This window comes from Arachis ipaensis, chromosome B09 (assembly GCF_000816755.2).
Source record: "Arachis ipaensis cultivar K30076 chromosome B09, Araip1.1, whole genome shotgun sequence".
Taxonomy (NCBI): Eukaryota; Viridiplantae; Streptophyta; class Magnoliopsida; order Fabales; family Fabaceae; genus Arachis; species Arachis ipaensis.
In genome coordinates this window covers 8,094,639-8,107,505 of record NC_029793.2, presented here as the reverse complement: position 1 = coordinate 8,107,505, position 12,867 = coordinate 8,094,639, and the positions used below count along the sequence as shown (strand labels likewise).

The 12,867-nt window shown below is 33.6% G+C and overlaps 2 protein-coding genes and 1 long non-coding RNA gene across 3 annotated transcripts; 2 read left to right on the top strand and 1 right to left on the bottom strand.

Moving 5' to 3' along the window:
• Positions 235 to 1,456, top strand: LOC107619115 (periaxin). Its single transcript, XM_016321338.2, has one exon. It carries the CDS (start codon positions 320 to 322, stop codon positions 1,112 to 1,114), a length of 795 nt encoding a protein of 264 aa, XP_016176824.1. The 5' UTR covers positions 235 to 319; the 3' UTR covers positions 1,115 to 1,456.
• Positions 2,110 to 4,018, bottom strand: LOC107614908 (probable serine/threonine protein phosphatase 2A regulatory subunit B''delta). The gene has a single exon (XM_016317035.2). It carries the CDS (start codon positions 3,538 to 3,540, stop codon positions 2,110 to 2,112), a length of 1,431 nt encoding a protein of 476 aa, XP_016172521.1. The 5' UTR covers positions 3,541 to 4,018.
• Positions 7,080 to 8,192, top strand: LOC110266717. The gene is made up of 2 exons (XR_002354217.1): positions 7,080 to 7,221; positions 7,396 to 8,192. It is a non-coding gene; the product is annotated as an uncharacterized LOC110266717 (long non-coding RNA).

The window sequence follows — 12,867 nt, the reverse complement described above, 5'->3', positions numbered from 1 at the left end:
TGTTGGTTACACCTTGCAGAGAAACTTTGAAACAAATACCAATAAGATATTCAAAATCTAAGTCACCTAATTTTTCTAACTATCAAAGTTGCATTGGAAGTGCATGCACGAATCGTACTCTTTTCAATAATATTATTAATTAAGACTTTAAGAGGCAGGAAGTTGAACTACCCTGTACTATAGTCATCACTAGTGTCATAGAACCCATATCTATAAAAGGCCATAATCACACTCACATATATCATCATAACCATAATTACCAAAAGGCTTTGAAATCCTTTAGATCTTGAAGCTCTATCATCATCTGCTAGATCAAACCATGGCCTCTTTCAAATTTTCATTGGCAATTTTACCACTTTTGCTCTTAACTTTTTCTTCAATTACATGCCATATAATGATTGCAGAGGCACGCAGTCTCATTGACTCTATGCCGCAGCCAGAAGTGCCAAAAATTCCCAAGGCAGAGTTGCCACCATTTCCTAAGATTCCAGACATACCAAAGCCTGAGCTCCCCAAGCCTGAACCTCTACCAAAACCAGAATTGCCTTCCTTGCCCAAGGTTGAGTTACCACCACCAATGTCGAAGCCTGAGATACCCAAAGTTCCTGAAATTCCTAAGTCAGTGTTGCCTAAAGTTCCCAAGATTTCCAAACCTGAAATTCCTAAACCAGAATTGTCAAAAGTATCTAATATTCCAGAGCCAGCATTGTCTAAAATTCCTAAGCCAGAACTACCTCAGACTTCTGAAACCCCAAAGCCAGAATTGCCTAATAAAGTTCCTGAAATTCCAAAACCAGAATTTTCTAAAGTCCCTGAAATTCCGAAACCAGAATTACCAAAAATTCCTGAAATTCCTAAACCAGAATTGCCTAAAGTCCCTGAAATTCCAAAACCAGAGTTGCCAAAAGTTCCTGAAATTCCTAAACCAGAATTGCCTAAAGTCCCTGAAGTTCCAAAACCAGAATTACCAAAAGTTCCTGAAATTCCTAAACCAGAATTGCCTAAAGTCCCTGAAATTCCTAAACCAGAACTACCAAAAGTTCCTGAAATTCCTAAGCCAGAATTGCCTAAAATTCCCGAAATTCCAAAATCAGAATTACCTAAATTTCCTTAAATTTTCAAGTCAGAATTGCCAAAATTCTCAAAACCAGAGTTTGCCATTTATGCTAGAGCAAATGGAACTCAAAGTCCCTGGAATTTTAATCCATAGATTTGTACTATAGTCACTTCTGTCATATTATATGTCATGAAGTACCACTATATAGTTCCCTATCATATTACCGTTTGATGTGTGATTTACTTCATAGTGCTTAGGTTATACCATCGTCTTGATTTCTTTTCATTGTGTATTTGTTTTAATATTATTTGTTGCCAATTGAGATAGAGTGGATCCAATAAAACTTGTTTGTAATTTTTACTTTGTTCTGTATGATTAATACATATTGTTAGTCGTTCATTTGAGTTTATTAAACAATTTACCTATCAAATCGATTGGAATCCATGTGTATCAATCTTGCTAAGTGCCATTACAGATATAGCATAAACTTGAGAAATAAGAAATACAACGTTCAGATATAGTAGCCCAAGAAAACATGAATACATCAGTTTCGAAACTCTGCCTTTTTAATTGATGAAAATAGTTCAATCACAATGCAAGCAAGATGTATTAAAAAAATTTTAGCCCCGTAAAATATCTATTTATTTTAAAATTTTGGTCTGTAAATAAAAAAATTCTTTTTTTTTAGCCCATAAAACTTTATTCTTGTTAGAAGATGTTACAATTTGCTTTTAATTTCAGTGATAAATTGATAATAGAGCAAAGATAACATTAGAAAAAAATCATTATATATGTTGTTTTTTTTTAGTATTGTCAAATATCATGTTATTGAGTTTCAAATATCGAACAAAACATTAACACGATGAAAAAAAAATTGTGCAATTGGATTGTAGGTGTTTTATTTTTGTACACCTACTTTATCATCATTAATTTAAATGTGGTTCTTATACACTTTAACATCTTCTATCTTCTCCGTCCTTAAATTTAATAGGTATAGAAATCAAACAACAATGAACTAAAATAATAATAAAAACTACATATATATGGTGACCCTAAAACACCTTAACCTTGAGAAATTTAGTTAGATTGAACAGGGTATTGAAAAAATGTCCAGAGCTTTTACTACCTTTGAGGTCACGCAGAGTGATATAACCCTCATTCTTAGGGTTAATCATGTCAAACATCATGCACAATATATCCTCAAAATATATAGGTTCAAGTCCCAAACACTCCATTCGATGCAATTGCTCTTCATAGAAAAATTGCAGTTCATGCCTTGTTAGAACTTCATCTCCATCTAGATCAATGCACTTTAACCAATACTCAAGGCTTGGTTCAGCTAATTTATCCTCTTCTGCAGTTACGAAATAAACAAAATCTTCATAACTCATCCTTCCTTGAACCTTACTGGTAAATTTTCTTGGAATCTCGGTGAATATTCTGTCCACGATCCGATAGGTAAGAGCATGGTTACCGTATCTGATAAGGCTTTCTTTTTCTATCAAGAAATTGTTGTCGGAATCCAGCTCCCAAAACTGGCAGTATGTAGAGTAAAATTGTTCATAAGAGAAGAATCTCAAAACCCTATTAATGTCATCTTCTTCGTCAACTTGATCCATTGCATCAATCAAGGTTTTGCCATAACGCTTCAGCTCTCGCAGAGTAATTCTACCGTTACCAGATCTATTCACGTAGTAAAATATTTTGTATATTACGGTTTCAGCGTATCTTTCTTGGAAATCAGGTGTGTTCTTCAAGAACTCTAGCCCGGGATGAGTTTCTAGAAGCTCGTATAGCACCGGATTAAAATCGTCATGAGTAAGGTAATCGAGCTCTGGCTTCTTTAAAAGTGTGTATATTTTAGTTGCTTTGTCACACGTCAGCAAGTTCTTATTGATCCAATAATCATAGAAAGCATCCTTCGTGAGGTAGTTGTGATTTTCATTATTGTTGATTTTTCTGAACAGAACCTTCGAGAAGAAGGACGGCAGGTCGCAAACTTCCTTCGTAACAAATTTGAATTCTTTCATGTGCATAAGGTGTCCCGCTTCTTCCCCGTAATCATTGAATAATTCGTAGATCTTAAACCTGCATTCTTCAATCATCTCTTGTGGTGCTGGACGCCCATGTTCAAAGTAGAACTGCCGTATATTGTCATCGCTAGCAGCCTTCATATTATTACAGAGGTCGGTTCTCGGCGTCGCGGGGCGATTCAAGGAAGTAGGGGATGGCGTGCATTTTGGCGAGAGAGGTGGAAGACCTTTTGATGATAAATTAGACAAATTATTGAGTGTTTCATTCTTCAATTTTGCTTCGTTTAATAAAGTCGTTATGAGTCGATTGCTCTCCGGAAGAGAGAGCCATTGGTCGAAGAGAGACTCCAGAAGAGCGGCGTTACTCTTGAGAACCGGAGCAGGCACCTCCGGCAGCTCCAACAAGTCCAGGTCTAACACCGCCTCATTGCTATCGACCTCCATCTTCATCTGAATATCAAAACCGTCGTGGTGATTAGCAAGAAGCTCAAATTCAGTGCCTTTGGGATCGGAAATCTAGAAAAATGAAGTGAGATTTTTGACGGAAAAAAAAGGATGCAAGCTGTTAAAATTCTGCATGTCCCCGTTATTTTTTATATTGGTAAGGTACAGTTGTTGTTACATGCAGTTTTGAAGTTTTTTTTGGCTGGCGTTGTTATCTGAATTCTGAAGGATGCGTTGTGTAGCGTTTTTTTGTTGCAGCAAACAATTAGCAAGGTCATCTTGTCGTGTGTTAATGCTGGCTTAATACTGATTTTCATTCTAAGCGGAAATAATAACTAGCTAGTTCATTTTTAGAGAATAAAGATAAATAAGGTTATTTAGGATAATTATTTAGAGATTTTATTATTATTGGAAATGAGTAAATAGGTCACTCTAGGGTGTTTATGGTCCGGCCCGGTCTCGAAGACTCGGTCCGGTCCTGAATCTTTTAGAGGTTAATTTGGTGTGATTTTGGGTTTAGGGTCGGGTAAGGGTCTCAAAAATAGATTTGGTCGGGTTTGCACTATATCTCGGATCACCCAAACTCGATCTGGTGGCCTGGTCATCATATACAATTAATATTTTGTGTTATTAGTGATGGATGATGGCTATTCTCATGTGAAATTTAAGTATTGTAAACCTTAATATTTTGTGTTATTAGTCATTGTAAGACTATAAGTTGATGTTTTATATTTAAAATGTACAAGACTTTAGGCTAATGCATAATATTGTGTTATTTGTATTGATTTAAATATTTGGTGTTATTAGACAATATTAGTATTGATTGTGGTTATGCTTTAATTTTAAGAAAGGGTTGGTTCTTATTATATTTTTCTAAGTAAATTTTACCATGTCAAATAATGGTTGGAATATTGGAAATTTGGATATTTTCACATGTTAACTTACAAAAAGATAATGTTAACGGTCCGATTTTTACCCGATATAATCGTGACCTAAAAGTGTGTAGATATCATTGGGTTTAGGACCGGGTTTGAATCTAACGAATAAGCCCAATATATATTTCGAGTCGAATCTAAATCACATCAAATTCGTTTTTACCTGACCCATAAACACCTTAAATCACTCGGACGAAACACTTAAACTGATCTCTTTGTTATCTATGGATCGATGTTTTTACATTTTTAATGGCTGATAAATAATAATGCAACTATGTTAATGAATTTTGACACTAGATTCGGTTTTGGAAACTAATTCATTTATCAACCATGTCAAGCAAATCTATTAAATATTACTAAACTCGGTTTTTTTTTTTAATTAATAATATAGCTGATGTAACATATTTTTAAAAGTATTTTTATTAGTCACAAAAAAAAAGGTGTTTTTATTTAATTTATTTAAACACGTTAATAAATTAATTTTTGGTTTAATTTAATTGATATAAATATTAAATTATTTAATATTTTATTTGATCACATTAATTATTGTTGAGTTTGAAAAATTAATTTTGTGATGAACAAACATTATATGTCATTAATCAATTGTTTGTGTAATATATATTTTTTTTTCGGTAAATTTTGTGTAATATATTTAATTAAGTGTGCAGAAAATAAAATGAAACAATTTAGCCCAAAGAACAATTGTCTAAATCTCAAGTTAAGCTCCATCACAAATCTTGGATCCAAATAAAAGAAAAGAAAGAGTTGGCCCAAGTTCTTCAAAGTTCATGTGGTAACCTACACTTCCCACCATCACTTGAACTCCAAATTCATTTTGATTAAAGCTTTCACCAAAAGCCAACATTTCTCTTTTCTCTATCCTCTCTTTCTTGCTTTGTTCATGTCAATCAAAGAAGAAGAAAGAAGAAAATGAAAACCACGATAAAAAATCACGAAGAAAGACAAAAAGAGCATTGCCAAATCAAAGCAAAAAAAAGGAGCTACAATTAAGGGGTTACAAAATTTTTGTGTTATATCAATAATTTTTTTTAGAGTTCCACTAGGAAGTCAATAGGGTATTTATACAATGTGTACAATGAGCTGCTTATTTAGCCCAATATGAGTTAAAAATAAAAATTATCCACTAAATAATAAATTTAAAAACTCTTATTCAATTATTTCACAACAAATTTCAAATTTCAAATTCTCTAATTTCAAATTTCAAATTTTTAAAAAATTCAGTTAGTTATTTCAAAAAAATAATCATCTGAAATCCTCCAATACTCTTCTTTTTCAACCAGCGGCTACCTCACCTTCATCAATAATCATCTCATTTCACCATCGCTACTTGACTTGCCACACGCCACTCACTCTTAATAAAAATAACCATCCACTTAAGGATAAAAATAATCATCCACATACCTAATAAATTGAACATCTAACATATTTTAATTATATATAACAAAACTCAATCTAATCAAAATAATCATCTACATAAAAATAAAATAACCATCCGCATACCTATTAAAATGACCATCCTAAATTGACCATTAAAATAGAAGAAGAAGATGAATAAACAGAAGAAACTATTATTGTGGTGATTGGTGAAAAATAATTTTGAAAGACTAGTCATGACAAAAGCAGCACTGTTGTAAAGTATAGGGCTCAAATCATGAAAGAAGCTAACCATGCTTGGATCCGAAGAAGAAGAAGAACAACATGGTGGTATCATTGGTGAGAAGAGACTTGAAAGGAATGGGAGAAAGCGAAGGTGCATCGGAGGAGGTGAGGACGGTGTTGGGAAGAAGGCACACACCGGATGCGACGGAGGCGCTGGACGTCCGGATTGCTACGGTGCCGTTAGTTCGACCCACACAATATGTGCGTCCTCCCTTAGCGGTGGCCTGTGCGGCAACGGCGTCAGTCGGAACAGTGTCGGCGCGATTTTCGATGGCGGCTGGTGAACGTGGCGTTAGTGTACTGGCGAGACTCCATGAAAAGGCATAAAACATTGACAAACCGTATTGAGAGAGAGGTGAGAGAGGGAGGTAGTTTAATTGTTTCCAAAATCGACAGTAATCTTAATATTTGATTTAAATTTTAAATTGAAAACTATTTAAAATTAATTAGTTGCTTATAATTTAATTTTAATTTCAAATTAACTCCATTGTATATATTGTATAAAACATACATTGTCTTCTCATACTTTTCTTTTTTTTTTTATTTTGTAACTAAAATTTATGTACGGCAGAAAACATGAAAAAGGAGAAGTGATAACGTATGTGTGTTTTTTTTTTCTCGCTGGACTAGTGCCAATTTAATTAAAATTATTTATAAAAACGCTTACACATGTAGCATCACCAAAATAAAAATATTAATACATGATTAATCATTTCTCATAACTAGATTCAATTAAAAAAAATCACTTTTCACTAAAATTTCACCTGTCATATATATTTATGTAAAAAAAATATTAATAAATTATCAAAATGTATTATTTTTGTCATTAATTAGTCATTAATATTTAAAAATATAAATTAAAATATATTATTAGAATATTAAATTAAAAAATTGAATTGATAACTAAAAATGATAGTCAAATAATGTATCTTTAATTTTTGTTTTCTTTTTCTTCTTTTCTAATTTGTCTGGCCAATGATTGAGCATATGACTAACCCAAATGCTCATTTTTATTTAGTTTTTCTTGCTTTTCTCTTATCTTGTCAAGTCTTTAGTGATGAACAGTCCGAAGGTGAGTTTACTCTACTTTCTAAATTCTCCTAAATCATATATTTTTCATGATCATATGCCTTTTTTCTTATCTTGGAAAAAACTTTATTTTTTAAAAATCAATTAAAAAGTTTTTATTTTAACAACAGCTACAATCGTAACACTTTTTCTTCTTTATTTTTATTTTATCTATTAGAAAAAAAAATTGAAACACATAATAATATAGTGCTTGATAAATTAAAAGGTTCAACAAATGCTGGCTCCATGACTTTTAACGGCAGATTCCTAATATTAAAACGAATTACAATAATACTACTCATGCATTCACTTAGATATTATCCTAGCGCAAATCATGTTCATGCTCCTCGTCCTCTCCGCCGTCGGCATCGCGGTGGTGCTCCCAATGCCATCCGCCGACACCGCCTCCGTCCCCGTCCACTATATCCATTATTTCCATGGGTACCTCAACCCAAGGCTTTGCCAGCTTTGACAAGGCCTCCGTCTATGCCTTCCCATCATCATGAGTAAGATGTGCTTTCACTTATTTATTAGCGAAAAATGGATAAATAGATCATTAGCTTTTTGATCCGTAAACATTTAAATTTTTAAAGATTTAAGAACACATTTAAATATTTGATTTTTTTAAAATTTGGACATATAGATCTTTTATATTCACTTGGATATGTTAAATTTAACGAAAAAATTAAACGTAACTCCTGTTATATTGACCTGGTTGATACGGATGCACACGTAAGAGAATTTTTAAAATGGGATAAATTAAACCCAGGAATCGATATGTCTAGATTTTGAAGAAGTTAGAAACTTGAATGTATTTTTAAATTCTCAGAGACTTAAATATCCGCAGGCCCAAAAATTAGGAATCGATTCATCTTTTTCTCTTTATTAGGATTAACATTTTACTCGAACGATCAAAGATGTTCTGTTTAGTAGCACTACTAAGTTAATCAATAGTTCAATAAACTTTTATGCTTATGTTTGAGTTACATTTTAAACATTTTTTAGTTTAATTTTAGTACACTTATAGTATAACATATTAACATCCGTTCTTTTTAATTATTATTCATACGATCATTATAAAAAGACTTTTTATTGAGGTGATATTGTAATTGAATACATCTGTAAAATTACTTTATATTGATAGTATATTAACATTAATTTTTTAAAAATTATTTAAACATTGTTTTAGTTAGGAGATTGCTGAAGATGTCTTCTTATTAAAATATTAGATAAACCAATTTAGGTTAATCAAATTATTAACTTATTTGTCTACTTAAGGAAGTGTTAGAAATTTGAATTTTGACTTGTGTATGCAACAATCCATTATCCAGTAACAAAAACCCTTAAATAGAGTTGAGATTCGCTACAAATTAATTGTCCGTCAGATCGAGAATGTCGTGGGAAACAAAAAAATATTAGATAACGTATAGACTCGAATGGTAACACCGTTCAACAAAGAAAAGAGGTAAAGTAACGACAACAACCAGCAAAATCGATAACACTAGCGAAAAAAAAAAACAGAAAAAAAAATAGAGAAAACAATCGATAATAGTGAGGATTTTTTGCATGATAATTACTATTGTACTTTTAATATGGTGCCTAATTTATCGAAAAGATAAATGAATAATATTTAATAAATTTTGAACATTTAATTTTTTTCATAAAAAAATAAGTTAGACAAATTAAACAAAATATATAGAATTATGATGGGCTTAATGTGTGAAAATCTTAATATTCATTCATAGTTATTAGAATCGAACTAATAATTAATTCAGCAAAGAACTGAGTCACTAGTTTATTGTTGTAAATTATAATTTTGCGAAATATATTTTTTAAATAGACTCGTTAGTTTTTGGGTTTTTAAATAAGTCAAACTCGAATCTTAAAAAACTATAATAGATAACAAAATTAGGATTGGGCTATATATTTATAATATATATGATTGAGTTAAGTTTGTCTACAGTAACGTTCAATTCGACTCGGTCTATTTTTGCTCTTGTTATGATTCAGGGTTTAAAATGTAGAGTTTAAAATTTAAAAAGTTATTTCGTTATGATCCTATAACCAATTTACGTTAAAACTTAAAGAGATGATAATATGAAAAAAAAAAAAACAAAATAGACAACTTTTTTTTTGTCGATGGATTAGGCAACTCTTAATCTTAGACATTTCTCACTCACACTCACACACAATGAGTTAATAGTCAAAATTGTCCCTAAAAGATATCCCGATCTCCATTTTGTTCCCAAAAGATAAAATTAATTGAATTCGTCCCCAAAAGATAACCAACCTGATCAAGTTCGTCTTTCCGTCATTTTTTTTGTTGAGATGGCAAACGTTCACTGACGTATCCCGTTATCTGCCAACGTGGCAGACGCCAAGTAATATCCTTTTGTTGCTGACAAAATAAGTCTTTTAGAATAATTCAAATTAGTCCCCAAATAGATGAACCTTAATTCCCAATGCAGGAGGCTCATCGGGTCCACGGCTTCCCGCTGCCAGACCAATGCAGGAGGCTCACCAGGCCAGCGTAGAGGTCCTAGCAGCTTCCCTTAACGTTATCACCTCCCAATCCATGCTGGTTACACCGGTGCTGGATGGGCACCACATGTCCCGCGAACACCAGAAGGAATGACGGCAAGGACCCGAGCTCATAGATTCGTGCGCTCTTCTGAACCTCCATCCACCTCTCTATCCTCATTGTGTACTCTTCCCTCCCCCACCTCCCCAAATCCATCACCATCACCCCGTGTTGGAGTAGCAGGGCCTGCGCCCCTTAAATGTCCCCACGAATTTGATTCCATGTAAATTTTTGTCGTGCTCAGATCTATAATGATTTACATAGAATTTCTCCCTTAAGCTTCATTTCCCCATCCGTTCCTCTATTTATTATTTTGCACCGTGTTCCTTTTGTTCCAGGTATGGGGATGAACACAAGCTTGCTGGGTTTTCCGCAACGTTACAAGCTATTATTTTATTTGTTGAAAATGGGTACTGTGATGTTTTTGTTCTGGTTAAATATTACCTAATAGTATCTACTTGCGGAGATATTATGAATTTGAATAATTTGAGAGGGACCTTGCAAACATTTCCATTCTCTATTTTCAGGGGTGACCGTGTTAAATTGGTGACGGCCAGAAATCATTAAGTCTGATCACTTGCTTTTCTCTTTTAAACGTCTTTGTTCATGGATATACAGTTTTCTTTGCACATAGCTTCGTTACAAACTAGCACTTGGAGCCATGATAATATTGTTATGCAAAATGATATTTTATCGTTGCTTAGAAGCTAGAAAGTTTTAATTGGACTTATTGGTTGTTTGCTCTAGCTTTTGGGAATTAGGGTTCATCTATCTATGGACTAATTTGAATTGTTCTAAAAGACTTATCTTGTTAGCAATAAGAGGGTATTACTTGGCGTCTGCCACACTGGCAGCTAACAGGATACGTCAGCGAACATTTATCATCTCAACCAAAGAGATGATGGAAGGACAAACATAACTAGGTTGGTTATCTTTTGGGGACGAATTCGATTAATTTTATCTTTCAGGGACAAAAATGGAGATCAGAGTATCTTTCAAGGACGATTTTGACTATTAACTCCATACACAATACAAGTTTTATCATACCCAACTATAACTGGGAATTAAACATGGGGTGTAACTATATAAGGCGAACAAATAAATCATCGGTACAAAATTTCTGCCACAGAGCCGAGTCTCTTTGAATAGTTTTGATAAGGGGGGAAGTCAAATTTAAAGAAAAAAACAAAAGAAAATCCAATATACAAACCTTAAAAAATTGTCACAATAAACTTTTTTTTTTAATTTTCAAAGCAACAGTATCTTCAATACAAACCTTAAAAAGGTGTTAATAAAAAAATTAGAAAGGCCGTAAAAAATATATAGAGTAAATGACCATTTGTACCCACGAAAGATATAAATGCTGACAAATGTAACCATAGAAGAAGGAAACTCACCTTGTAACTAGGGAAGATGACCTTCATGTGCCAGAAATACCATGACATTGGTTACGCACTTGGTCCGTTAATATCCGAACCTACGTGGCAACAAAACCACTCCAAACCTATCTACGTGTAATCCAACGTATACCTCTACAAAAACTGAAACCCTAGCATGCCTTTCTTGTTCCTTTCTTCTCCAATGTTTATCCTAACCCAGAAATTGAAACCATTTCATTTTTGTTTCTTCCTCAAACACGAACACTGACAAAGAAAAACCCTCTAACCCTGGCCATGTCTCTGCGCAGATGTAACTCTGCTATAAGTAATGTAAGTTGCAGCAATATTTCGAGTTCGAGGAAGAAGAAGGAAAAGAAGCTTGATGGGAGATGCTTCTGTGGACTGGAGGTTGCGTTAATGGAATCTGGGACGGTAACAAACCCAAATAGATGGTTCATCCGATATCCTTTCTAGAAGGTAATGGCTTAGCATCTTTCTTTTTTTTTTTTTGTGAAGGTTCCATTTTTTTATTTTCATTGACAGTTGGATGGGCATTGGTATTTTGATTTTTCAGACAAGAGACTGCAAATACTTTATGTGGGTGGATGAGATCGGAGAAGGTTGGGAAGGTCTTGCAAGATCATTAGCTAAAAGAAATACAGAGCATTCTTATGCAATATGTGAAGATGGGTTGACAATCACTGCAGTTAAAAGGGAGAATCAAGAAAGCTTCTCCATGATTGCAAGCAAAATGAAAAAACTCAAGGGCGAAGTTAGAACAAGTAGAGTGTTGCTTGTAACTATAGCATTGGTGGCTGTGTTTTGTTTAACTTGTAATTTGTATTTAGTGATGAAAATATAGGATTAATGTAATCTGGAGATTGTTGTTTATGAGCATTGTTTGTTGTTAAGAATGACAAACTAGTTTGAACCAATTCAGTTTGTTATATTTGATAGGAGTAGTCATGAATGATTAATTAGATGGCATAGATAATCATGTGTATTTGCTTTATTTGACTAAATAGGTCCTGGAAGATTAATGAGATAACCCTCTGTCCTCTCCTTTGCTTTGTCCATCGCTCTATAGATTTTTTTTTCATTAATCAGCACATCATACTCATTTCTGAAGAATTGGTCAGCCTCCCTTACTGTCAGATTTGGTTGGACTCTTATTCTCTCTTCTAATTCATCTACAACCCATTTTCTGTTAGCTGACTTACAATGGTTATCTCTGCTGTAAGTGTGTTTATTGACAAACGTCTTGACCTGATAACTCAAGGGAAATGACTTCTTAGCACAATATATTTGCCACGGGCATTCCTCATCATAGCAAATTGCTTTGCTTCTAGTTGAGTCACATCGAGAAAAGAATATGCTCCTTCCAATGTTGATGTTAAACTTTCAAACTGCCTTCTTGAAATGGCTCAGAGTTTCAAACTCCATCCCTAACTCCAACCAGACTTGGCTAACAGGAGCATCAGCATTGCTTTGAGGAAAGACAGGAGGCTGCAGCATCTTCATCACTTGCTATGCTTCTCAATTCTTCGGATTCATAATAATGGTATCCAGCATTTTCATCCGAAAATTCTTCTGACTCAATAGGCACATAGATGGATGGAGGCTTGTTAGGATCAGGATTGGGTATGAAGGATTGTCTAGTTGGGGAAGGCCTTTTTGCTGATCTTCTCTT